Source organism: Poecile atricapillus, chromosome 9 (genome assembly GCF_030490865.1).
Source record: "Poecile atricapillus isolate bPoeAtr1 chromosome 9, bPoeAtr1.hap1, whole genome shotgun sequence".
Taxonomy (NCBI): Eukaryota; Metazoa; Chordata; class Aves; order Passeriformes; family Paridae; genus Poecile; species Poecile atricapillus.
In genome coordinates, this window is record NC_081257.1 from 14,095,406 (window position 1) to 14,123,397 (window position 27,992).

General features: G+C 47.4%; 1 protein-coding gene across 6 annotated transcripts; it reads right to left on the reverse strand.

The window, feature by feature from the left end:
* Window positions 1-1,297: 1,297 nt before the first annotated feature.
* On the reverse strand, window positions 1,298-27,897 carry SLC41A3 (solute carrier family 41 member 3). Of its 6 annotated transcripts, none has more exons than XM_058844669.1 (11): window positions 27,719-27,897; window positions 25,586-25,902; window positions 15,237-15,344; window positions 14,365-14,436; window positions 13,414-13,558; window positions 11,200-11,346; window positions 8,438-8,582; window positions 7,657-7,736; window positions 5,775-5,909; window positions 4,832-4,980; window positions 1,298-2,227 (listed from the first exon to the last, which is right to left on the reverse strand). In XM_058844669.1, the coding sequence occupies exons 2-11, from the start codon at window positions 25,874-25,876 to the stop codon at window positions 2,042-2,044; spliced, it is 1,458 nt and encodes a 485-aa protein (XP_058700652.1). In that variant the 5' UTR covers window positions 25,877-25,902; window positions 27,719-27,897; the 3' UTR covers window positions 1,298-2,041. The 6 variants fall into 6 exon arrangements, with proteins under 6 accessions (XP_058700652.1, XP_058700654.1, XP_058700658.1 ...); XM_058844671.1 differs by lacking the exon at window positions 27,719-27,897 and adding an exon at window positions 26,958-27,096; XM_058844675.1 differs by lacking the exon at window positions 27,719-27,897 and adding an exon at window positions 20,865-21,306 and having other exon boundaries at window positions 25,586-25,703.
* Window positions 27,898-27,992: the final 95 nt, after the last annotated feature.

Sequence of the window (27,992 nt, forward strand, 5' to 3'; positions counted from 1 at the left end):
TCCTGTAGAGGGCTGGGGTATCCCCAGCAGCTTACCTGATTCACAAGAGCAGCAAAAGCACCAAGCTCCAGAGAGGACCTCTCTGAGGCAGTGGGGACAATGCAGCACGGAGGAGCAAACATGGTGTTGAGGCAGGGGGAGCTGCTTGCCAAGACTGCTCAAGCCAGTGCCGAATTTGAGCTATTAAAGCTTTACAAAGTAAAGCACTAAGCTCAAGCTATTAAAATACATACATACATATCCTCTAACACAGCCCCTCAAACTGGAACTGGCAGTCTGATGCTTTGCTTTCCCCACTGGCCCCTCAGCTGCTGATGCAATCCTCACCCACAGGTGCCCTGGCAGAGCTGGCAGCACAGAGGCTGCAGCAGGAGATAAAGCAGTGACCCCCGAGGCAGGGCAGGGTGTGCCTCGCCTGCTGACACCTCCCTGCCAGGGAGCTGCCCTGCACAGCCCCAGCTGCTCTGCCAGCATCAGGCAACTTGTCCTGTGTGACAAGAAAAAGAAGAGGAAGCTTGGAGAAAGGAGAGGCAACAGCTCTTGTGTTTTCAGGGAGTGCTTTTCCCCATGCCTGGCAGCCCAGAGCTGTTCAGCTTTTGCTGTTCAGGACCTTCAGCCACGTGTCAAACCCACACAGTGGCTTTGGGACACCAGAGCAGAACAGGGAGCAACGAAACACCCAAGGCACTCAACACAGCTGAGATTCAAGTGTTTTAGAGCTGGCAGATCCTTGGATAAGGCATCTGTCTGCCAGCAGACTGGGAGATTGACCTCCCCTTTTCCCTTCTCCAACAAGAAGGCAGATAATTAATAAAGATGAGGCCTAGTGACATTTTTCAAAGGTTTGATCCCTGTCCTCAGCTCCTGACTTTTCAGCATCTTATTATCTGGAGGACTCTATTGCTTCTTTAATTTCAGTGAGAACTGGCTCCTTTCAGCCCCAGAAGCCTCCCTGACATGTCCCTGGTAGCACCAGATTGCCAACCTGGAGCAAGGACCTGAGGAGTCACTGCCACAGCCTTGTGCCTGATCGTCACCCAGACCAACACAGGCAGCTTCTGGACTCATCCCAGAGCAGCTGTTAATGAGTGGATGGTGACTGTGGGAGAGGCTTTAATTCTAACCTGAAACATGTGCATGGCAAAAAGTTCTTGGTTAGGAAACACTGATTTTCCTGAAGCCCTGTTAAAATTGTGTTGTCCAATCCTGAATGGATGAGAAAAAAATCAAGTAGTTCTACCTGACAAGTTAGAACTAGAAACAGGCAGTCATGGCAAGAAAAAAGCAACCTGCAAATCCACAGCATTACATTTATTTTTTTTTTTTACCCACTTTATTTGTGTGTGTATTACTATAAACATTTTGACTACTGGACATTTCATAAACCGTAAAAACAAACCTTCCTGCCCTCAAAATGCAATCTAACCAGCTTTTTGGTCAGGCACCAGCAATGCTGTCAGGGCAGGTAGGTAGTATCCCTAGATAACCTTCCGCTGGGCATGAGCCAGCAACTCGCTGCCTCAGATCCTGAGCCTCTGAGCGATGGAGAGGAGACAAGTTTAAAGACCTGGTTGCTCTGCTACTCCAGGGATTCAGCAGGAGAAAAGTGGGGCAAATAAAGAATTTCCCTTGATGGAAAGTCAGAGTTCGATGGAGGGATGCAACATCCGCTTGCAGGATCAGACGCAGTGACCTCGGCCGGCTTTGGAGCAGCCTCAGGGCTGTGTCAGCGCTGGGGATTGAGACCACAGCCCAGATGCTCCTTCCTTCCCTGCGGCCCAAATGCTCCTTTGTTGCCTCCTTTGCCAGGTGCAGGTGTGAGCAGCGGGTGCTTCTTAAAACCATCCTGCTCCCTTGCGAGGGCTGTGGGTGCTGATTCCTCGGGGCGGGCGAGCCCGGCTTTAAGGCACGGTGGGGAGGGCAGGGGGGTGTCGGGGTGGCAGGGGAGGCCCAGCCCAGCCGGGTGAGCCGGCGCTGATCCCAGCGGTGCCCCGGAGGAAAGCACCGTATGGCACGAGGGATGAGAGCAGCACGTGGAGTCTCAGTTCCCCAGGTTCATGTCTGTGCCGTGGATGAGCCAAACCAGGCGGAAACAGATGGCCAGGAACCCAGTGCCCAGGAGATCACCCAGGGCAGTGAGGTAGGGGATGGAGAAATTATCCGGGTCCAGAGCCTTCCTCCACATCAGGCGCACAATCAGGTCGGCCACGTAGAGCAGGATCCCCACCTGAGGGAGGCAGGACAGCCCTGCTGTGAGGCACGGGAAGGTAACACACAAACCTCGGCTCAAAGCCAAAGGGATGGGGCCATGGCCAGGGTACCAGAGCTAACAGGGGGCACTGAGCAGCCACACCTTCCCCAGCAGAGCTGAGCTTCCCTAGTGGGATGGATGGGATGGGATGGGATGGGATGGGATGGGATGGGATGGGATGGGATAGGATGGGATGGGATGGGATGGGATGGGATGGGATGGGATGGGATGGGATGGGATGGGATGGGATGGGATGGGATGGGATGGGATGGGATGGGATGGCATGGCATGGCATGGCATGGCATGGCATGGCATGGCATGGCATGGCATGGGATGGGGGGATGGGATGGGTGTAGCTGCCTCCTACCCTTTGTCATCACATAATCCACGGTGCCAGAGTCCTCTGCTGCCAGCTACAAGTGTGGAGACCCTGCTTGAACTGCTCACCATCACTGCCTGCCCAAACCAGAGCCTGGCCCAACCAAAAACATCTCCCAAATGTTCCTATTCCTGTGCCTTGAAAGGGAGAGCTCCCACTCACTCCACCAGATGAAAGGTTCCTGTGAATATACAGGCAACCCCAAAGGACAAGTTCATAGCCAGACTTTTTTCTCTCCATCCTTCTTTTTTCCATTAGAAATTCAGATCATGTCTACTTTGTTTTTCCTAAAAGTCTCAGTGGACAACTTGAGTTTGAGGCACTTTTTACATCAAAGATATCCCAAGCAGAACTGACATGTTAAAAAAAAAAAAAAAAGGAAAAAAAAATCTTTGTTTCATCTCGACAGTTTAAAAATTTTTGTTGTGATTTCTTTTAATTCTTATTTCATTCCCAATTCTGATAAACAGATGGAAGAAAAAAATACTTTGGTTAAAGATTAAAGACTGTCTAGTTAATTGAATTAAGAAGGGAGAGAGTATTTGCACCCCACATCTGTGGTCCCTCCATGGGAGACCATAGCACATCAGTAACCAAAGCCTGAGGCAGCATTTCTAAAGGTGAAAACTGCAAGCTGGGTTGGGAGAAAGAGAGGAGGAGAGATGGGGGAAGCAAATTAAATAACAGAATGACAGAAACTAAAGCTGGATGGAAACTCAAAAGTTATATAGATAATTTGTCTTCCTCAATTCAGGATCAAATACATCCACATCTTTCCTGATGGAAAATTGGTTTGACTTGTGCTAAACAACCCTCAGAGATGGAGATGCCACACTCTAAGCAATCAGCCCCATGGGTTTTTTTTCTCCATTTTTGTTTTCCCAAGGCCTAACTTAAACCTGCCTTTTTCCATTTGAAATCCATGATTTCATGTTTCCTCCACTAGTGACCACATAGCAAATGTAATTCTGTCCCTCCCTACAGAAATTTGGTAGCTTAAAGGCTGTTAACCTTTTTTCTCAAGGCTCTCTACGTTGGACTAGTTAACCCCAGTCCATTCAATCACTCCTCTGAGGTCATGTTTTCTGGGCCTCTGATCTTGGGCTTCCTCCAACGGACCCAAATTTTCCCCCCAACCCTCTTTCTTTCTGTCTTTCTTTATAAAGCATAATGGAGGGGAGAAAAGGGCCAGGCTGAGTGTATTCTCCTCCACTGGCCTCCATGGGAATCTTCCAGGGGCAGTGGTGTTGCTGGGATGCTGCTCTTTATGCTGTCATTTATTCTTTGTATTTTCATGCTTGGCTTTGGTTGAGGAGTTACCTCGATGCATAAAGAGAAGAATAAATATTTTCCTTTACAACTGTGGCTGTGCTGCTGGGCTTAGGGTTGTGCAAAGGTCAAGAAAAAGTGATTGTTTACACACACAAGGAATTCACCCTCAGACACAAGGCTGCTTGTAAGGCAAAGTGAGAGTCAGTCACCTCATCATGCAAATTAATGAACCACTGATTTAAAAGGGCAAGTGAAGTCAGAGCCTCTGAGTTCAGGCAACAGCCACATGCATTTCTGAGTGAGAAAAATAAACTTTACAGGGCAGGAAAAACAGCAAAAGAGAACAAGCAGGACAAATCGGACGATCTGCCCATTGCCTACCAGGAACTTTTACTTTTGAAGATGAACTGCACAGGGCCTGGGCTTTCCCTTTGTGTTTTAGCCACATGGCCCTGCCCAGAGGGATTCCCTAGGTCTTCACCATAATACGTGGCAGTGGTTTCTAAATTGGGTGAGGAAACCTGCTGCCTGGAGTTCACTGCTCCTCACTTGCCCCTTGCTGCGGTGACTAGTGGCAGCCTGGAAATGCTTAGAGACTCAAGGAGTGAACGTTTTAAAACAAGGTGCTTCCTTGCTAAGAGTGTCTCTGCACACTTACTGCAGCTCAGTGAATGTTGAGAACTTTTCCTCCTCTCATGCCTGATCCCTCACTCACCCTAAAGCACAGCTGTGCTCATGTGGGAGACTAGAGCCTGGCAATTTGGGTGAAGTATTACTGGACCTACAGAATGTACATGATTCTTGGTAGAAGCACAGCTGAAACGACAGCTGAAATGAGAGGCTGCTGCTGAATGGTTTACTGTGGCTCCTTTTTAACCTGGAGAATACTTATCTGATAAGTTCCTTTTGGATGAGAGTTTGGGGCTTACCTGCAGCAAAGCAGCAGCCAGATAGAACATCACAAAGGTGAAGGACAGGGATGTGTGGCCTCCCTGCAGCAGATGGATGGTGTACAGGAACACGAGGTGCCCTGGGATAACCAGGAGGAACAGGACCCGGGCTGACTTGGAATTCACCCCTGCAGAGCACAGAGACAGAAACAGAGGTAACAGCAGCTGGAGAGGGGGAAGGGAGGACAGGACACTGCATATTTTAATGCATAAACCTGGGGCTGCCCCCTTCCACCAACCACATTGCTAATGCCTTCTCTAGATCACACAGACATAGGAAGCATCTGCAGGATGAATCCAGCAGCTTTGTCTAGCGTTGAACCTACATGTGAGAGGTTTTGTGCTCTGTGCCAACCCACTCTGACTCTTGAAGACACTCCTCTCAGCTGCTCTCTGCCTCCCACAACTCCTGCTCTGCAGCACTACAACACATTTTCCCAGCTTATATTTTGATCTAGCACTAACTCTCAACCTAACAGGGAAAATCAAGAGGAGCTCTATAAAGACTACCAGACCCAAAATTGAGTTTTGCTGATGCTTAAGTATTTCCAGTGCTGAAGATGGAGGAATTGCTGATTTTCTGCAAGATTATGGTCTATTCACTGCTCTGTCCACAGGTGATGGCTCTAGGCTGGCCATTAAAATTACTTTCTGTTAGATCAAATCTAAGATTCTATTTCAATTACTTTCTTTAGTGCTCCCTGAAGGCCACTTTCTTTGCATGCCAGTGAGCAAATATGCCATAAGCCTTTTTTTCATGCTGCCCACTGCAAAGATGCTTCCTCTCCGATCTGAGTATTCTCTGTGGAAGGGGAAAGTTCTGCCTTTGAAACCCACCTAGTCCTTCACCAACCAGGCTTGGGAAAGGAGCTATCTGTGATGACAGGCCTTGAGACATGGACAACAAGGGCTCAGGGTCTACCTGATGAGAAGAATGTAGTGCATGGGTTGGGCCAGTTCTGCCTCATCTTGTAGGGCAAAACTCCAGGCATGCTCCAGAAGTGCAGGAATGTAGAAATTCGGCTGGCTTGGATGGCAACCAGATTCCCCCCAACACCTGTGAGGACAAAACACAGAAAACCTGTAACCCACCTTCACCACAACAGGAAACATCAATCCAAAATCTAGCCTAAGGTGAGCTGATCTGCATTCATTGAGAGCAGCAGTGAGAGAAAGAGAAGACCTGATCCCTGCATCCCTAGTGGTGCTGCACTATTCACTCTGCAGGAACAGCTCCTAAAAATCAGGAAGGCTCCAGTAATTGTGTTCTTCTGACTGCTGACTGCAAACATTTTCCCTTTCTCCCCAGCTCTGGATGTAAATGCCATGTGGCCTCTGAAGATGATGTAATTGCACCTGGTTTGACACAGTCTGTGAGCAGCACCTGAGGAAAGCAGTGCAGATGCTGCTCATGGCCACTTCTTGGATTTACTCACTCAGAGAACCATTATTGTTAAAAAGACAACAAAACATCACAGAGAGTGATTATATGTCTGTCTGAAGGTACCTAACACACTTGTTAAGTGAGAAAGCATCATGAGAATGAATTAGAACCCAAATATGTTAGCTAATTAAAGTAAATTAATTCCTTCTAGACTGATTAATTGAAGCAAACATTAAAAAGCAGCTACATTTTCCAGTAGAAAATAGAGGATAATGAGCTATGGAGCAAACTTCCACCACCCTAAGTATTTTCAGGGTGGAAATGCCACAGGAAAGATAACGGTGAGCCAGATGCTACAGGCTTCTCATACTTTCCCTTCCTTGGAGAAGAAATCATCATTAAATGTGAGATTTTCCAGATGGGAATCAAAGAGAAAACACCCAGGCTGTCTCACTGTAGCTCAAGATGGGACCAGTCTGAGCCATGCAGTGCCACACTTTGCACAGGCAGGGTCAAGGGCTGCCTGTGCAAAGACCCAGAGCACCTCCTAACTCTGCCAGCAGCTCTGTCAAACGGGTCACCTGTCCCCACAGAGCCATGCCTGGGGCTGCCACTGCTCTGCTAAATGGCTGCTGACCTTCCCAAGCAGGTTCCTTGACTAATCATGCTGGAAAGGGTTTGTCAGCAAGGTGGTTGTCTTTATGCAGATCCAGGAAGGTGGCAGCAGGGTGACACCCGCTGGCACAGCAACAGGACACCATGCTCTGAGGGTGGCATGAGGCCCGAGGAACCTGGGTTTGCCTTGGAATGGGCCTGTGCTAAAAGAATATTATATTAGCAGAAAAATATGATAGTGGATCTTCAGGGATTACCAGGATGCTCAGCAGTTTGTACTGATAGGTGTGTGTATAAAAATACTGTGAATATAAAAAAAATATAAATATATATAGGTATATAGATATAGATATACACATAAAATATATTGAAATATATATAAAATCCAATTATATCCAATCCATACTTACCATCTTTTAGATACTTACACATATATAATCTTATTATATTAATATTTATCAACAACCTCTATAGGGGATGATTGCACAGCACAAATTACTGAGCAGAGGGAAGGAAAGAAGGGAAAATGGATTTATTATGACATCCCAGTAGGTTTGATGTTATGAAAAGTCTCAGCCTAGCTCTCAGAGATGCTGTTAACCTTTTTGTACAGCTCTGTCCTCGCTGCTATTTTGCTCCAGAGACACTTCAAAACATAACAGGAATGTGATGGGGACCAGGAGCTTCACATCCACTCATGATGGGACTTGAACACTGTGTAGGGGCAATGGTGGGTATCAGAACGCTTGGGAGGAAGGGGGGGTAAAAATAAAAAGGATGCATAGAACCCCCATGCCCAACCTACCATTAATCACAGGTGTGAAAACTGCCATGCCTTCAAAGTTTGGGTCAGTTACAGTTTTATCCAGGATGAGCCCGCCAATGCTGTTAAGAAAAGGACAGGAAATTAGAGTGGATCAATCTTTTCCCAGGGCAATTCCTACACTGTGAAAATTGCACATTGACATGGGTTACTGCATCTTCTCCATTGCCAGGGCTGGACTGTTCACCATGTACTCCTTTTACAGCTCAGTTTTCACCAACAGAAAGCATTACAGGTTTTTTTAATGGTATAATGAGTTCAGGAGGGCTTCCTTGTCCACCCCCAAGCAAAACTGGTAGTAGTTAGGAAACCTTTATCATCCTCCCACAAAGTTTTGTTACACTTCTATACTGGTTTTAGCAGTTTTTTAAAATTCTCTTCTAGATCTCAGCTGGTTGTGAAAGATGTTGCACAGGAGGAATGAACCACCTGGCTCTACATTTACCAGTATTTTCTCTTTGCAGCTGAGTAAGAATGAGGCTGAAGCCTGACAATTTGTGATGATCATCATCTGTGCTTTCAGCTTCCTGGCTTTCAGCCATGAGGTGCCTGGATGTGCAAGTGAGACTTTTGCTTTTCCCAGTCCTTTGGGGGCTTCTCATCTGCTGTCTCACAGCCTGTTGGAGAGTCAGTGGCTGAGAAGCTCTGGGCAAATACCCTTCTGCTGTCCCTCCCAGGGTCACCTCTGATGGCCCTCTAAGTGAGCCCAGGGTCTCTCTGCAGTGTGCAGACGGGGCAGGGTGGGGAGCAGTGCCTCGCTCACCTGCTGATGCTCATGGCAACAATAACCGGCTGCCACCCAGACTTCAGCACTTCGGCCAGGGAAGGACTTTGCTTGGCAATAGCAACCCAGAGAGGGATCATGACAATGAAGACAGCACAGATCAGAGGAGAAAGGTACTTCACATCTGGCAATGTGAAAAGAAATGAAATCTTGATTTAAATACCCGTAGCTTCACTGGTTGCCAAAATTGTATTGCACAAAGATGGGAAGAAAGACAGCAGGACTCTTGCTCCAATTGAGTTATGTTAGAGGAAAAAATCACATGAAGCATGATAGTCCCCACAAAAACACCTCACTCCACCACAGAAATCCATAATTAATCCCTGAAATTCACTGCTAGAGGATGCTGTTTGAAAATCAGCAGGATTCAAAGCAAGTTATATTTAAAGACTAAGAGCTCTCCAATTCCATCTCCAACTAAGAAAGACAAAAAGTTACAAAATGTCTGGCTTCAGGGTACAAATAAAAGAGCAGGGCAAGGGGGAAACTCCTGTGTGTACGCTGTATCCCACTTAGAGCAGACACCTCATACCTTCACCTAAAAGAAGAGGTAAGAAGTACTTTAGGAGGCAAGCTAGCAGAATTGCTGAGCAGCTGGTCTGCTCTATAGGAACAAATGTTCTCTGGCACATATAAGCCAGTTAAGATCTGGGGTTTCTTTTGTGCTAGCTTGAATGTGTTTCCATTAGGTGCTTTTTCCATTCAGCAGAGGCATAGCCTTGGAGTGATCTTTAGAAGCAAAGAAATTAAAAAATAAGTAGATGTGCAGCACTAAAAGAAAATAAACATGACTCAGAAGCATGAGAAACACCTTCGAGCAATGGGGCTGATGCCAACCCTTTTGATACAAAAATGCTGCTTCAACAAAGCTCTCCATCTGGTCTCTGAGCTGGGGCCAAAGGCAGCAGGATGTAACGCCAACTTTGCAGGTATTCTGGGAGATGAAGCAGCTCAAAGTGTGCATTTTTAAAAACACCACTGCCAGGGCCTTGGGCTACCTGGATGCGACAGCACTGATGTGATGGCATCCTTTGTGAATGAAAGGCTCTTACACAAAGAGGTGCAGCTCCTCAGGAGTGGCTTCAGTGGACACTGAAACACAACTCCTTCTGGGGACTTTAGAGTATTATCAGTGCACTTTGCCCCCTGGAGTCATCCAGGATGAGTGGGTTGTACAACAGACAGCTGCTGTACTGGGTCTCTTACCCACACCACATGACGTTTTGAGCAATTAATTCCTTCTTAAGTAATGCAGACACAGAGCACTGGAGGTGATCAAACCTTATCAGAGCCCACAGAAAGACTCCTGGTAGGATGAATGGTCTTCAGGCTCCGCATTCCAGTTCTGCCACATTCTCTCACAGGCAGCCCATAAGCAAAATGAAACCCTTTGGCCCACTTTGTATCTCCTTTATGCAGGACTGAGAAGGACCAGAGGCAATTTTAAAAAAATTTGAGAATCTTCTGTGGCAAGAGGATAGTCTGCAGAAGGAGAATGTGCTACATCAGGTGGCACACAGTACTTCAAACATTACAGACTCTTCAGTATTTTTGAAGGATACATATACATTTTGATAGGACCCAGAAGTTTTTCAACTGTGACCTGTACCTTTTTACACACTGGGCAGGGAAATGGATTTGTTCAAGCACCATCAGCAGTGCCATCCTCCTACCTGCTTCACTTCATGCTCCCAATGACTTGGTGTCTGTGTGCTGACTATTTTCCCTCTCAAGAGGCTCTTTAAACTACTCTGTCAACCCCAGAAATGCTCTCTGGTCACAGCCACAGAGGTTATCATGTTTTTCTGACCCTATGCTCCCTGGGAGATATTATCTGAGGCACAGCAACTGAAAGACAGATTAGCTTTATGGAGGCAGGTGTGATGGCATAATGGAAAAATCCTATTTAAAAAAAAGCACCTCTGAAGCTCAGGGAGAAGTGGATGGAAGCAATTCATAGGCCTCTTCCTGCAGTGTGTGCTCCTTCATTCCCTCACTTGTGCTTGCACATGGAATGAGTTATGCAAACTGAGAACAGCTGCCTCACTGCTTCTGCTCAGTCTGAAGCAACAGTTTGGGTTTCAAATGGTATGGAGTTTGCTGGATCTTTTAATTTTCCCCTGTCTGTTCTAGCTTAGGCACACAGGAAGTAGCCTAACACTTTAAAAGCAACAGACATATATGACCAATGTTTTGAGCTTCTGAGGATCATCAGGTGCCCGAGTCTTTGGCAACCAGCAGCACAGCTAGCCCCAGACCACAACTCCTACCCAGAGTCCTGCAGGCACAAAACACTGCAGACTACTTCCCTCCAGCTGAATACCCCATTCATCCATGACTCTTCATGTGAGAGGCTACAAGAATATTTTACTAGTGCCAAAACCCTGAAATTGCCTTGTGAAGAAGGACCTGCTATTAGCCATGCACAGGCAGTAGTTTTGCTTGGCTAGTGACAGATTGAGGAACAGAGTCAGTGTCACATATGTCAGCCTTCTGTTCCAAAGCTGCACAATACATGTTGGTCATTTCTTTGACAAATCCCAGTTGTGTTTATTAGGTTCTGCCTTCCAGTTTGTTACTAAAACAGAGTCTGGAAAAAGCCTCTTTGGTCATTTTTCTACCCCAGCGGCATGACAACCTCCATTCTGAAACATACCAGAAATGCTGAGGCTGCCTGCAATAATTTCACAAGGATTTGTGAGCTCCCTTGCTGAGCTGCAATTCCCTGCTGAACACTGTACCTATGTATTTGAAGAGTGTACTGCTGATTCCTGCAAGGAGGGAGAGGGTTATCAAATCTCCAAGGCTCGCTGCTATGGGTGTGGCGACATTGTCTGGATTGATCCCAACTTTCCTTGCTCCGATGATCACACCAATCATCACCAGACCTAGAGAAGACACAGAGCTGGCATTAGAGAAAGCCTTCTGCTGTGTTTTACCCCAGAGCTGCTGTTCTGGTTCCCAGAGGGACGTGGGGGTCAAAGAGAAGCAAGAAGCACATTACCCACAAAAGCACCGTGCAGCTGGAGATTGGACACCCCCAGAAATTTGTCCTCTTGTTTTCACCAACCTGAAGTGCATGACTCTGTCCTTATAAACTGCACCAAGGGCCCAGAGGCACACAAGCAAATTCCAGGGATCAAAGGAGATACCAGCAGGCAGCCCAAGTGTAGAAGCTCCCCTCCTGAGCAGCCTAATCTTTGCTGCCTTGAAGCAGGACCAGGCACGAAGCAGAGTCATAGATAAGCACACAGAAGGCATGCAGCAGCCTCCTGGTGCCATCCCCTCCTCTGGATTCCACAGCACAAAGATATTTTCCATATTAGACTGAAATTTCTCAAAGTTTGAATCACCAAGGAGCAATGAGCTTCCTTACAGTAGCCTGCATTAGCCTTACAGGCCAGCCATCCGACTGAGCCCTCATGTCCTAGAGCCTTTGGGGCTGTTTTTATTTATACTGGGTGGATATTGATGCAGTGAACAGCTCCAGAGTCAAAGGGTGATGGTGGTGGCCCACATCTCTTCCCTTGTCCTCTGAGGTGCACCTGCAATATTGAGCTGCTTTCCAGCATTTTTGGGGAGAAGGGAAGTTTTGCTTGCCCAGGTAAATTTAGGAGCACAAACCCCAAACCCTGATGAACATGTGGGAATCCCTCAGCTATCAGATCTCTCACAGGCCTGTGAAAGGAGCGCCTGGAATAATCCCTGCCTGGCCAGGCTCCACTGCTAAGTAGCAAAGGCAGCCTTGAGACAAGACGTAAGACATCCCTTCAAACTCCTTCCATGGCTGACAGGCTGCATCAAAGGAAGCCCGAGAAATAGTGATTCCCTCCAGCTCACAACCTCTCAGTGCCTGTCTACACAGCCCCTCCAAAGCTGAGCATGCACAGGAGCATCAGCTGTACCCCAAGAAATGCCACATGTGCATCTTCCCTGATACAACATCCCTTATACAAAAACACATCCTCACACAACATGACATTTCCACAGCAGCCCTCCCAGACACCCACCTTCCCCTCCCCACTGCACAGTTCATGCTGTCCCTCCCTGGCCATAAAACCAGCAGCTTCCCGTCGTGCACACCCACACACAGCCTGCCTGAGACCGTGTCCAGGGACAAAAATAATGTCACAGCAAACCTGAGACAGTGCAGCAGCAAAGCCTCTCTGTAGCACACCATGCAGGGACATTGTAGGGAAGAGTAATGAAAGCTGAGCTGCTGTTTTTTAACAACTGCCTCATCCCACGTTTTCCATCAAAGGCATCCACAATCCCCCTTTAACTCCAGCTTTGGGATAAGCACTTGTTCTAACTCGTCCCTTTAATTTAGAAAATTCACAGTATCCTTTGTGGCAGCTGCCTCTATTCAGGGTATCATGCTGCCCTCCTATGGCAGACCTGCAAACTGGAGATCTTCAGGCCACTCGGAACTACTGTCCAGCCCATCATGTTCCCCTGGAAGAGCCATGGGGAGAGGACTGTCTGGTTCCCAGCTCACAGCAGGAAAGCTACAGGGCTGGCCACAGCCCTGCTCAGGTGCAGGGTGACCCAAGTCCATCTCGAGCATGGGTCTGGATTTGTCTGCTGACAGACCCTCTGTTCCCTGTGTGACATTATTTCACCCTCCCCTGGGAAAGGGCCAGTGTAGATGGCTCGTGTGACACCCAGGAGACACAGAGTGGGGGTGTTTGCACAGCCACGCATAGCTTGGGGCATTTTTCATGTGCCAGCTGAAGGACATTTTGATAGCTCCCTGCGGATGCTGAGGGCCCAGTGAACCACAGATCATGGGGGAAAAGAAGCAAAGGCAGGATGCAGAGGATGAAAGCAGCAGACACAGCTCCCTGCATCCCTCCTCCCTCTGCCAGACCAGAGAGATGCCTCCCTGGTGGAAGGGACAGTTCACTCCCCACCTGAGTGCTGCATGTCTGATCTGAGGAAGCAGAAGCACTCACCAAGGGAAAGTGCAGCTATGAAGGCCGTGGTCACGCTGCTGGCACACAGCACAGCAGCCTGGCTCAGCTCCACAGAGCCCTTGGAGATGGCTCCCAGGATCACAGCAGCAACAGCAGCCAGAAGTCCCACCACAGTGGCCTGGACCTGGGGACCAAAGGACAGCTGGTGAGCACTCGTCCCATCTGCTCCCAGGCAGCCCTGGCTCCACACAACTGCAGCACTGCCACACAGCTTGGAGGGCAAAGCCTGGCACAGATGCTGATTGTTTGAGTATTTAAGCAGCATCCCTGCAAGGCTCCACTAGATCAAAAAAGAAATCCAATGACAAAGTTTGGAGAAAAACTCTGGGGGCCTGCAAAGGGCAGATAACACTTCAGCAAAGGACACTGAGTCCATTGGCATAGTAATAGCCCTGGTTGATACAAAAATGGGCTCCCCATCAGCACTGCACTCCTGGGGAGCTTGGAGCTGCAGAGGGAGATAAGGGAAAGCACACAGACACATGTTGCCAGCCCTGTGGTCTTGCCATGTGCAAACTCTAGGCTGGTTCCTGGATTTTAGCAAGCAGAAGGAGCTACAAGAGGCAGCTTCTCCCATCTCTTCTCTCCTGCCCAAGGCTGATTCCCAAACACTGCCAGTAAATGACAAGCTTTATCCAGAGACTGCTGTGGAACAGGGATTGTGCCATAGCTCCTGCTGCAAAAGGAGTTTTATTAGTTCCGTTTGTCCACAAAGGCAATGAATGTTTAGATGTGTTTTACAGCTAGACTACAAGCTCTGGGGCCATACAGAGCTTTACTGGAGGTCAAGTCCTGGCTCTGCTTGTCTGTGTTGAGGATACCTGCCCCAAATCACCAGCTCTGCATTCAGCACTGCTGGAACAGATGCTGCTGATCTGCAGCATAGCAAGAGAAAAGGGACTTTTTCATCTCCCAGCTGAAGTGACTCACCTGGATAAGGGCTAGATTGCAGGTGGCCATTTTCCATTGCTTCTGGGCATCATCCATCTGTCCAGTGTTAGCCTAGGAGTCAAGAGAGATACCCTGAAAAGCTGTTTCTGTGGTTCAGGTGGCTGCTGAAGGCAGTTTCACCTGGTCCCTGGGGGTCAGAGAGGGGCAAATGCAGGTCACCATCTCCCAGCCTTCCCTGCACCTCTTGATACTTTTCTACCAGCCCAGTGTGCCAGGGGCATCAGAGGCTCACACTGGAGGTGCAGAGGTGTTGCAGGGCACCCAGTTAAAGGTGGAGTGGGCATATCCACCATAGCCCACACACACAAGAAGCTGAACAAATTAAACCATTTTTCAGCCTTTGTTCCCCCTAAATTGCTCTGGTAAGCTACAATTTCTCCTGAGGCATAATAAAAAAAGGCCAAAGTAAACAAAATTGCGTAGGGGAGATAGAAGAGATCAAATACAGAGCAGCAAAAGCTGCTGCTGGTTCTGAGAAGCCTCAGTCTGCTCCCCCCGAGGTAGGATTGCTGGGAAACCCTCAAGGATCAATAGGCACAGAAAAGCAATCCAGTACTGAAGCTGACAGCTGTGGAGCCCTGGCTTTGTCTCCTTCATGTGTCACAGGGCCCCAAATATCAGCAAGTGGCCACCCAGGGATTAATTCACCTTCAAAGTGCAGATGGAAATTCTCTGTTCCAGTTACAAAATGAGGGCATACACATTATTTTAATGCTCACACCCCACTAGTTTCTACTTAGCAGAAAAGGGCATCTCTCATACACAGTGTGATTATATAAATGAAGAATCTCCTGATGTTTCCTGCTAATCACCCGCCTCCCAACACCCCCTACCAGCTTGTTAACACTCACAGCAGTGGAGAGCCTGGATGCCAGTGTCATCTCCAGATTACCCTTCAGGCCAACCAAGGCAGGAACCAGGATAAACACTTCTGTAATTGTCCGAAACACATCCCAGTGCTGGAAGAAAACAAAGGCAAAGACCTCAGTTTGTGATGCTGAGCAGTCCAATGCTGTTGTGCCCCAGGGCAGCAGGTTTTTGTCTCACCACCTCCAGGCATCCTGTGCACACAGGGGCAGATGCTGCCCTGATGCATTTTATGTTTTGCATTCTGGGAGTGAAAGAAGGAATTTTCAGCTTGCAGTATTCTTTCTCATCTCATGCACAACAGAGCACTACCCTAATGGGGAAGGATCTGTCTAGGGGCAACAGAAGATTTTGGAAACCCACAAACTAAAATCTGCCTTTAGCACCAGCCAAGACCAATGTTGAAAGTAATTAAGGTTCACAAGGCAAATGAAATAGAGCACGTTCTCCAACCTTTGCACTGACACTGGATACAGGAGCCTCTATTGCTAACCAAACTCATAACAAGAAGTTGTGTCTGTCTTTTCCTACCAAACTTCTAGTCAAGCATCTAAGACTGGTGGTGGGAGGGCATGGGAATTTTGCATCTCTTCTGCACAGGCAGCTTCTAAATCTTCCTGTTACCAAATATATTCTTGTTACAGCTGGAAAAAGGTTTTGAATTAAGATATTTCATAAGCCAAACTGCCAGGCCAATGTCTTGGCTGTTGCTGCTCCTCAGAAGCTGAATTGTACAAACCTGTTAAATCAGCTGCAATACCAGAGACAACCTGAAAATGTAAGAAACTTTGTTGACTGACATTCCTTCTCTGATTTTTGTACTATACAGTGCCTTGGAATAGAATTCCAATAGAAGTCCTCCTCTGTGCATTCAATGGTGTTGGCAAAGTCCTGCTGTAGCCAGAGAGGTTTAAATCAGGATGAAATCACAGAATGGGGCCACTCAGCATGAAGGAAAAGTAATGAGCCCAACATCTAAGAACAGAATACAAGGAAAAAAGGGTGGCTGCAATGAGCAAGATCAAAGGTCCATCTAACCCATCCCTAGGTCTGCCAATAATCCAATCTGGGTGTATAAAACAAGAATCTACAAAAATGACAAGTAAATGGGATAATTCCCCTGTGTGTTTTCCAGACTATAACTGTCTACCACAGGGTACTGAGCTGGTGGGGGTTTTCTGCACACTTACCAGTATTGAAAGGCTTTCCCTTTCAGATCCTCATCCAAACTCCCCCCTCCAACCCATGTGCCATCCTGTGGCAAAAATTTCCATGGTTTAGCTGCACATCACATGAAGAATCAATTTGTTCACTATTTCCAACTTGTCACTGGCTATTACCCATGCTGGTCCTGAATTCTGGCACTAGAGGACAAAACAACAGCACATCCCTACCCACCTTTTTCACATCCACTGGGAATCTATAAACCTGAATATCCAGGCAGTTGGACAGACTCAACAAATGGTGACACATTCAGCTGCCAGCCTGTTAGGAAATATATACAGGCTGTAACAGCTTGGTGTTTTTCTCTGGCTGTGCCATGGGAAGCTGTGGGAAGCTGTGGGAAGTTGGTGGTGTCTGTCTGCTGGGAAGACCTCACAGCTTCCTTCTCAGACAAGAAAATTGAAACTGGGGCTGAGCCAGTCCTGAGCATGTGGTGCAAGGCACCTCAGAAGTGCAGATCACAGGCGAAATGTTATTATCAATATAAAAAAGGCACTTTTCCTGGCAGTGGTGACCTGGAAATAGGCACATTTCAAAATGTTCAAGGTATGTTACTGCTACATAAACAACAAACAACACAAAAATTGTTCCCTTACTTGACACACTGCAGTTTTGTTTAAATTTGTTAACATAGAACTTAAATACCTGAGAAAAACTAGGGGTAGATATCTCTTTTAAAGATTCATATCCCCCTCTCTCCTCTCTCTTTAATTAAGAATAAAGATCCAAACACATCTCTGAAACCTTCAAAAGAAAGAGGAGAAAAAACAGATTTCATAGTCACAATGTAAAAATCCTCAATCACTTAAAGCACAGAGGCATGCAGAAATTCATACTTAAGACCTTGCATATTTTGCACATAAAAAGACATAAATAGAAAGCAACAGAAAAACTCAACTGTTTGTATTTTCTGTGCATGTCACCTTTGGGAAATATGACTTTGGTATATCTAGGTAAGCTCCAACCCTTGTAACTTAATAGATTTTGCAGGTCTCAAGCCATCAGAACAGAAGTTTCAGCATATGAGGTATGTTTTTTTGGGACTCTGCCTTACATATAATTACACCTGAAAGCTCTGAACAATTAATAATCACACAACTGTACTAATAAAAAAAAGCTGACTTAATTGCCTCAATTTGAGTCTCATTAGTGACTCACTGAGAGCCTGAGGACAGATTCACAATGATTTCTACCTCAACAGCCAGGACTCCATTGTGTTAGTGACTGGGAAATACAGAATAAACAGATGATGCCTGTGCCATCACCTTGCAGGACTGTCAGCTGGAGGAGTGGCTGAGTGGGGCAGTTTGGAGCCATGCAGGCAAGCAACTACCCAAATGAAGACACCTGGAGAAAGCCTAGGAAAGGTTTCTGTCCTTTGAGACAGAAACTGGCCTAGAAAGAACAAAAATATTCCATGCAGCATTGCAAACCCACACAGGGGGACACAGAGCCAGAAAGAGACTCTTTCCCACTTCACATTTTCATAATGGAGTTCCAGCCCTATAACTCAGCTCTGCAGAAGCTTGGTGAGCCCCACAGCAGCTCCATCTGCTCGTGGGGTCCCTCAGAGAGGAGAGGTTATCGTGGATGCACTGAGCCAGCTCCCCAGCCTCAGTGCAGCCCTGCTGGAGCTCCTCACACTGTCCTCACAGACCCAACCACGTCCTGTCACCTCCCCAGGACATCAGCTCCCATGGCAGCAGCTCAGAAGCCTCAGAGGTTTTCCATTGCTCTGAACAAGTCAACAGAAAGATCAAAACATCCTGGAGTACAAAATGCAAGCCAATTCAAAATCCTTTTCAAAGTAATCATCTCATGGGCTTTTGTCAACAAAGGAAAGAGATACCTTATATCTGTGACTTTTATTTGGACTGTGTCCCACTCCAGTGGCATGGAAAGGGAAAATGAACGGGAAGCTTTCCCCTAGAATTCTCTGGTTTGAAATCTGATCATCCAGCTTCAATATGATTCTTCACCTTACTGTAAAAAAGTGGGCCAAACACTGGCAGGGCCCTGCAAGGTCTCCAGCAATGCCAGCCAGCCCAGAATCCAGATGGACCAGTGGGCCAAGGATCACTGGAGCAGAGGCAGAAATATCCAGAAGGAAAAAAACTGTGCCATGCTATCAGCCCTGCAGAGAGTCTGCATCACCTGCACACACACAGGAAGAGACAATGGAAAACATCTGCTTCTTTGGGCATCCTTTTCCTGCAGCATGGGAGACCCAGGTCTGAGCCTTAGAGTCTGGGCTAGATTAATCTCTTCTGCTGATTTTTATTTTAAACAATAATATGTACAGTTCTTGGTTTCATCCCAGAGCAGATCAGAAACTGCTAAAATCCTGAGAAGTTTGATAGGATATGAACGAGTAATTTACACTTTGTTCTCTTTACAGCAACGTGAGCCCTGCAAAAGACAGCATCAGCTGGACTCACAACACAAAATCAAGTACTTTCAAGATATTTTATATGTCATAAAAGAAGGCCAGCAGGATTAAACTCAGTATTATCTATGCTCTAGATACCGTCCTTAAGCTTGTCCATATATCTCCCTGTCCAAGGCAGACACAGAGTTTCCTAAGAATGTTTTGCAGTTAGGGGAAAACGTTCCTTAGCCAGAAGAACCACTAGAAAATGGGCAAATCACAGACTCCTGGACTTGAAGAACCTGTAGTTTCAGTATGTGAGCCCTCATGACTGGCAATATGAGTCTTATGGTACTTGGCCTCAAGCAAACAAACTTAGTGTCAGGTTTTTGTTGGACAGGACTGTGAGTTTCTAGCTCTCACACTTGCAGGAAGTTGCAAATAAACAGCTCAAAGACAAAGAAGCACAGAAGAATATCCTAAACCTTTAAAGGCTAAGATCTCTGCATTTTCCCAGCTACTGGTTTTGTTTTCAGCTATGGGGTTGTTGGTTCCATGGCAGCTCACCTCTCTCCCGTGCCAGTTGTGACTCTCAATGCATAGCTAAAAACTGGGCTCCCTCCTCTGGGAGCTGAACCCATGGACTGACGGTTTCTATTTCAACATAGTTCACCAAAATATAAACTTCCTGTGGTTTTGGTTTACACCTGACCCCATTTCTAGGAGTCAAGTGAGCAAATACACAAACTGGATTGCACATTGTTATTTAATGGACAGGTGCAATGCAGGCATACATGGCTTGTGTTTCCCATCAGTTTGGATACAGTCACATTTTTGAACACAGCTCAGTTCTTAGCAAGTGAATTGATTTCTTCTAGACAAAGACCTATTCACTCCCAGGTACAGAGTGGGTATGTGCTACGTCTTTCTCCTTCTTTGAGACAAATGCTAACTATTAACTTAACATCTTGGGTAGTGTGAGAACTCCTGTAATGCCGCAGGACAGGTCTGTGCATAAGCACGGCACAAGGTGGAGATGACAAACACAGCACAGCAACAGCCTGTGCCACTCCAGTTAACCCTTCTTGATATTCCTTGTGTTGCCTTTAGTTTGACTTCTGTGCCTTCTTTGTTTCTTCCAGAGCAAGGAAAAAAACAAGCAAGGTATTGTCTTTCCAAACATTCAAGTATCCATATTTAGCCCCTCCTGTGGTATTAATGCCAGAGAATCCAATGTACTCCAGTGAGCTCAGAGTGCAGGATATATCCTTGGGAAACTCTGCCAGCCTTTTGATCTGCAAATCCACCAGCACAAGATGCCCAATCTAGATCAAATTTTTCATTTCTATTTGTGCCACTGGTACAAAGGAAAGACAGACAGATGGGATAGATCCTGGTTGTGGGCACAATGGTGTAAACACAGCAGCACTCCCTGGCAGTCAGTGGAAGTTATTCTAAATTTATACCCACCTCAGAAACTGCCCAAGAAGCACTCAGTTTGTAGGCAATGCTAATCATTTTATGGTGGCATGCCTCTCATCACAGTTTCTAAATGCATTCTAGACCAAAGATTACATTACATTGTTTGCAAAGAACTGAAAGCATGAACTTGCCTCTCAGTAAATCATGTAGTTAATAACAACCCTGACCTAGATCTCCTTATCAGCAATTTTTGAAGAAATGATATCATGCAACAGGAGAATATGCTGCAGCCTGATCCAGCTGCTTCACAGGAATCTTTATCAAAGTGTTTAGCTTGATAGAGAAAAGGGAGCACCCAGTCTAGCTCACCCAGAGCAGTGTTAGGCAGCCATCTGAAAACCAGTATCCCACATTACAAGGAGCCCAGCTACTGATCTAAAGGAGATGGATAGTGTCCCTCCAGCACAGAAAAAGCCTACAGCCACACTGCTGACTGGCTGCTAGGACCACACTCATTAGAAACAAACAAGCACAAATACTCAAGGTCAGAGCCTTAGCCCACCCTCTCACTACAAGTTGCCTAAGCACAGGTACCTACTTGAACAACATCCATCAAGAGGCCAGCAGCTACCATTCCCAAGCCAGCCAGAAGGAACGGCACAAAAATCTGGGAGGCAATGGAGAATGAAGTCTCTGGGAGAAATCCACTGGCTGACCTGGTCAACTTGCAGGTGAAACCTCTCAGCTTCTTGCCGTGGAAGCACAGTTCCAGCTGTAACTGGGTGACCACCATGGTCACACACTGTTACCCCATGCTCAGCAGGAAATGAAGGAAGATCAGGACATCACACAGATCCTCCTTGTAGCTCTCTCCAAAGTCAGAAGGAATGTTTTTCCTCAAACTACAGCAATGATGCCAAATTCCTTTAGTTTCTTCTCCTCCTAGGAGCACGTCCAGACGATCGCAGCAAGGGTATCCTCCAAAATTGGTTCAGCTGGGTTGAGCCCAGGTGGCAGCAAACTCGATGGACACAATTTCTCTGATTTAGATCCAGGGGGAAATTAAAAAAGAGAAGAGAAGATTGTAGAGATGCCTGTGGAGGAATAGAAATAAGCCCACACCCCATTCAGCTCCCACCACTTCGGTAAAAACCAGTAAGACCTGCTCAGGCTACAGCACTGAAAGAGTGACAGGTCATACAAGAATCCCTCAGCGTGCTCAAACACACTGGTGTCCTTTCTCCTCGGGTTACATTTCTCGTCAGAGCGCGGCGTGTGTTTGATACGATGGTTTAATGTGTAAGCCTGCTGCAAACCAGCCCAGCTCCCTCGCTCCCACCACAAGCCCTGCTGAACTCTCCTGACTGTCCCGAGGCCCGGGAGGTGGGGAGTTACCAACCACGATCCATTCTGCACTTCTCCAAGGTGAAGAAAGGTCAAGGAAAACACGAGCCCGAGTTTCTCTCAGCTGACGGGATCACGCAGGTCTCATCCCCGGGCAGGTGACACAGCTGAGACAGCTGGTGACACAAGATCTGCCCTTCCAGACCCCAGCCCCTCGTGTCCGCTCCGTGGTCTCTGCGGGGCAGAACAATCGGGCTATGCCAGCTGAACCTCTGAATGACTGGCTCCCAGGGGAAAAAAAAGTTCAGAGAACCAGCCAATAGGCTTCAAAAGTGAACACCCTTATCTGCTGTCATCACTTCAACTTTCTGCTAGTTTGCAAAGGCCAAGATAAGAGTCCTAGCTGGAGCTTATTTAAGGTAGCTCCATAATCTCTCTGCACGACAGGCAAGGGAGAGAAAGGGCACGCTGTGAGCTGCTCACCCCTCCTGCTCCAAAGTGATACACGCTGCACGCTCCCAGGAAGGTACTGTCTTTGAAAGAGGGGGTCTCACCCCAGAGGCTCCATGGTTAAGCAGCTTATACAAGGTCAAAAATCAGAGCTGCACCATGGCTACATACAGCCAAAAAATTGTATCATGTTTTGTAAAGGCTTCAGCTCAAATTCAAGCATGTAGGGGAAAAGAGTCACGGTATTATGCTTGGGCTTCTTTCTAATAAGTAATTTGGGCAAACAAATTGAATCAGAGGGTGCAAAAGCTTTTAAAACCACCATTTAGGATGGATCAACCCCTTACCTCACATTCTCTGCAGAGAGAAAAAGGCTAATATAAAGTTCAGGCTTGTGGACTCTGTCCTTGTGACAGGGTCCCCGGCACTGCGGGGGAGTTGGAGAGAACACGACATGCTTGCAGCTAAATTGGGAACTGAGGAAGCTCTCGGCCATTTAGACAGGGTTTCTTTGGTCTGAATTCACACAAACTGAGGTGACAGAGCAGATCTCCCTGGAAGCAAGGCAGAGTGGAAAACAAATGCAAGCTACAGAGGCTCTGCCCTTCACTGCTTTCTAGGCTGGTATTTTGGTACAGCCCCTAAAACCTTCTCCACTCCCAGCTGCCTTGGTGTGTACATGTGTCTCCACCACCTAACAGTGGTCCAGTTAGCTGAAAGCTAACATGAGAGTACATTTCAGCTAATCTAAATGTAAAAATAGTCCCACAATATCTGGAAGAGTCAAGTTAATAAAAATCCTGTAATGACCACACAACCTCTTTACACCAGCTGGGAAGAGAGAAATGACAGCATGAAAGCCCAGTTCTGGTTAGTCATTCACAGAGGCTTCAAGGAAAGAAAAGACAATTTCTGGACAAAATTTCTGGACAAAAACATATGTTTTCAAGTTCTAATAGTGTGCCTACCTAGTCCCACATGCCATTGTATCAGCCAACTGGATTGATGACAGGCAGAAACGTTAATGTAAAGGAAATATCAATAAGCCTAAATGACTCAAATGACATTAAAAAACACAGCAGCAACACATCCTGTACTAAAGCGTCAGCCTGACAGGGTTTATGAGTTTATCACGCTCCATCTGTCTCCTCCTAAGCAAGCACCATAAAAAGCCCTCAAGCGATAAATCAGTATGCAGAGAGGTAATTGGTTCAGGTGACCCATGTGTGTACACTGGGTCATTTTATTATGCATTTAAGGAGCCTCTGATGAAGAGCTATACCATATTTATCAGCAGAGAGATGCATCACATTTTCCTGGCAAAGAAATATACCTTATTTGTCCAGAAAAGATACATCAGGTTTGAGAAGAAAGAGAGCATTGCTCAACAGTGGAAAAAAGATTGTAACTAGCTAGTGAAAAAACTAAAAAAAAAACCCAACAGCTCATGGTTGTACCACTGTAGAAGGCAAAACCTGCAGAGGTGCACTGCTGCCCTTCTCTGCACACAGATACACCTTATCCTCATGTTGCCAGCTACTCAACAAGTAGCCGTGTCCTGGAGGAGTCAAAGCAGAAACAGCCTTTGGTGAGTCCTGACCCTGATCTAGATCCTCCATCCACTGGCACAGTACAAAAAACAGAACAGAAAGATGGCAAGTGTCTGAGAGCACAGTTTTCATACATACCTTGCATCCCTGCAAAGAAGAGACAGAAATACCCGTGAATGTTCCCACAGTGGGGCAGTGTTAGTAACAGGCAGCACTGTTCCCACACCAAGGGCTCACTGGGGAACGATGCTTCTCAGGGACTGCACGTCCCAGTGGCTCGAGCACAACCACTCCTGACTCTGTGAGCTCCCTGCTCCATCAAGCAGTGTATTTTTGTTTCCAACCTTGCTCTTCTCCTCCCCACTTCAGGAAAGGGCAGAGAACTTTTGTGGAAAGCAGGCAGATGGAAAGTGCCTGGGGCCCAGGGACTCTCAGGGATCCAGTGCTGTCCCACAGAAACAACAGCAGCAGCCAGGCAAAGGCCAGGGCTGGCTCAGGAGGGAAGGGCAGCAGCAAGTCCTTGATGAGATGTGCTCAAGCACTCCATGGTCATGCACGAACAGCCACTGTGCTAATTGCCAAAAGCCATGTTTCCTATGAGATATTGCATGGGTTGCATGGGTTGATTTCCCATAATTTAAACACTAATATGATGGCTTTTAGTGAGCTCTTTATTTGCAAAAACAGAAAACAGACATATGCAATTTCAGAGGAGAACAAGGTTTGCCTCACATTCTGTTCATATTAGTAGCTCAATTCCTCCTAGGAAAAAAAAACTCCCAGGGAAGAAACATTGAAGGAAAAGTCTTCCTGCAACATTATAAACCCATCTGCAATCCATTTCACACTTTAATAACTCACAGTAGGAAGAAACATACATTTAATGTCACAGATCCATAGGAACAGGGAGCTCTAAAAAGTCTAAAAAATAAAAATGGTGTTTTTATTTGCTCAGTGTTCAAGACTCTTGGGAATAATATCTAGGGAGACAAAAAGTATTTGACACTGGGTTCTGGATTTGCCTGGTGTTCTGTGATCTGACTAGACATTCTGCTGTGTATCAAGTACATGCTAAGGTCAGTTAAGGATACTGTGTCACTCTTAAGCCTTTATAGCTCTTCTAGCTGAGGGAGCTCAGCCCTGGGTTAATGACAAAGGAACACAGCTCCACATTTGTGAAAGTTGTCAATGTAAGCATAGTCGTTTCCATGTCACTGTATCAGATAGGGCAGGGTAGTTTGACCTCACAGATAGTTAGTCAAATAACAAGGTTAACAAAAAGGCACGCTGTTAGAGTAACCCAGAGTGCAAAGGCATGCTAAACTATAATCTGGAAATTAACTGCAGCTTTAAGCTGTCTAAAATTAGGTGATGATCATTGCCTTAAAGGTCTGTATTGCTGTACCATAGGAAGAAAGGTCGCATCCTGATCACCAGAGAGTCAGAAATGGGACTTAAAGAATTCAAGTCATCTGCTGTGAGGCCTTAGAAAAGGATGAGGTGCACAGGCAGGGCTGTGCTGTTGTATGAAGTGTTAAGGGTGCTGGGCTGGCTCACGCCTTATGCAAGGAAGCAGCGGGTGCAGGACTGTCCAGAGTGACATCCATGAGAGATGCCACCAGCCTACCTGCTGCAGGAAAGCACTGGGCCACCCCAGCCATGAGGCTGCACTCACCACCCTCTTCCCAGGACCTAGGGGAGATCTCTGCATAGAACTGCACATTCCTAATCATCCTTCATGTACTCTTTAGTACCGTGTTCTCTTTTTTATCCAGAGGAAAGGAGCCAGAAAAGCACCACACATCTCTTGAGAGCTGCACAGTACATAATAGCTGACTTTGAGGGACATGCTGGCATAGGAAACTGCTGCAAATCCTCCCTTACTATGCCAATCCCAGAGCAAATCCCCTGCTTGGGAAGAAAAGTCCCCCACTTATCCCATATCAGGTATGTCAGATGAGTTTCCTTCCCTTACCTGAACATAATCCAAAACCATGCCTGCCAAGACCATGCCAAGCCCAGCTAGGAGGTATGGCAGGAGCACTTGCAGGCAAATTGAGATTGCTGACTCTTCCTGTGACTTTGCCATGGCCGCTTTCTCCTCAGCCAACAGCTTCTGCTGTGCATGCAGAGAGACATCCTCTGCCTCCTGGCTGCCAAGTCGGCTCTCTCTGTGTTTACCCTTGCTCTTTCCTTTGTGCCTGGATCGCTCTCCGTTCCTAGACCTGCCCTCTTTTCTCCTCTGCCGAACTTCCTCACCTTTCATGGTGGCTTTCTTGAATCACACTTTTTCTGAAAAAAAAAAAAAAAAAAAAGTCAGAAAAAATGAGATAACAAAAATAAGTATCAGGCAGGTGAGAGACAGGAAATTCTTTGGCACTGTGTACACTCCATTAACCTGAAGGCAAACTACCACTTACTCCCCAAACCCAAGATACTCTGCTGGCTCAAGTACTAGTACTTAGTTTACCTTCAAGTTTGTATAGTGTCAAACCAATCTCCCTTTCTGTAGTTGCATCTCTTGCTAGGCCTGTGTTCACGCTGCAGTGATTGCTGTACATCCTTGCTCTTCCCCTGAGAATGCCTAGAAGAATGCAGAAGATGCTGCACATGGCCTGAACTCTTGACCCACCACCTCTCACACTGGGAGTCACAAGAACTTACGAGCCCAGTAGAATCCAACCCTTTTCAGGACCTGACCCCTAGCCAAGAAATGGGAACAGCTGACTTCCTCATATCCTAGCATCCCACAGTCCATCAAGGACTAGCATCCAGGTGTGTACTAAGCTTGCTACCTACCATAGCTGTCCACCACTCCTCAATAACAAGACAATTCTTTGATCTTTGTGCTAATCTGGATACTTTTCCTCCTTTTTGTGCCTTAGTTGACATGCATGCACTACATGACTCATCTATCTACAGGGAAGTTGCCATGACCCTACAGCATCTTACAGGAAAAAATAAACATGCAAAATTCTAATCAGTAGCCCTTTTGCTGCCATCAGATCTGATTTTTTGATGGAACTGTCACTCATACTGCCTGTCCCGCTGCTGGCCCAGGCAGTGCCCCAAGTCTTTCACCCATCACCTCCTGCCAGCCCTCACCTGGATTAACCCCTGTCAGATGTTCTCTGTCCCTCTCATTTTCATGATGGACCCCTAACACCCCGGGGCCCTGCTCTATCCCAGGAAGGACCAGCCCTCTTCTTGCCCCAGCATCTGGGGAGCGGAGGAAACAGCTGGGAGGCCCCGATCACGGCTGCGGAGGGGAGGGAGGGAGGGTGGGCAAGACAAAGTCCCTCTCTGCGGGAGGAGGAACCGCGGCCCCGTCCCCGCGCGGCGCTTACCGGCTCGGTGCGCTGCCCGTGCCGGGGCTGTCCCCGCCGTGTCCCCGCCGTGTCCCCGCGGGCGCGGCCGGGGCGATGCGAGCGCGGGAGCCTCCCGCCACATCTGGGCGCGGCGGCCGCGGGTTCGAGCCCGGCCCCCGCCCGCGGAGGCGGAGGCGGCGCCGTGAGTGGCAGGCGCCGGTCCTGCCCCGGCGCCGTGCCCGCAGCGCGGCTGCCGCACGCCCCGCCACGCCGGCAGCGGCCCCGGGACCCCCGGCACGGCCGGGCCCTGGCAGCAGCACGGGGCTCGCCCGGGGGACTGCCCGCGGCAGCCCCGCTCGCCCCCCGCCGCTCCCGGAGCCCGCGGAGGGTGGAAGGGAAAGGAAGGGAAGGGGTGACAGCTTCCAGCGTGGGCAGCGTAAACAGGAGGCTGCAATTAAGCGCTGCGGAAAGACGTTTCCTCTGTTTGGGTTCGTCAGGGTATTTTTTGTTGGCTTGGTTGGCGGGTTTTTTTTTTTTTCCTCCTCATTTTGGCACTTGCAAGAGCTCGTGTTGCAAGCTTCCTGCTCGAATGCCTGCCTCCACCAGCGGCAGGGCAGAACTCCTGTTGACTTGATCTTTCTCCCCCTCCCGTTCCGAATCAGCGTGTTAGAAATGTGATTACAGCATCCATCACATTTAAGCACATAAATCTCATTAAGCACTGGAGTAACCATACTCATGCAAGTCTCCTGAATCATGCAGCTCAAATTTCCAGAACAATTGAGGATATTAAATCATACCTCAGTACCAGAGCAAACTTATATCCTGCTGAAGTCTCTCAGATGTCATGCTACGCTAAAGGGCTCTTACAGATAAAATGATGCCTCTGGTTCAAAGTAGGGCACACCAAAAGGAGTTGAAGGTTTTTGTAAGTGGCAGTAACGAAACCCTGCAGCTGCTGCTGTGTCGAGGCCGCACGGTGACTGCTGAGCGTCACTCTCTAAGGGCAAGGCTTTAAATTTCAGCTCACTTGGTGTAATTTTACGTCCATACTTTGCAACCGATGCTTCCCTG

Bases quoted from the DNA above. Each gene is read 5' to 3' on its own strand.
- SLC41A3 (XM_058844669.1), bottom strand. From the start codon at position 25,876: ATGAAAGGTGAGGAAGTTCGGCAGAGGAGAAAAGAGGGCAGGTCTAGG. The intron at 11,347-13,413 runs GTGAGTGCTTCT...TGTCTTCTCTAG, and splicing joins CATAGCTGCACTTTCCCTTG to GTCTGGTGATGATTGGTGTG. The intron at 8,583-11,199 runs GTACAGTGTTCA...TCACATTGCCAG, and splicing joins TACACTCTTCAAATACATAG to ATGTGAAGTACCTTTCTCCT.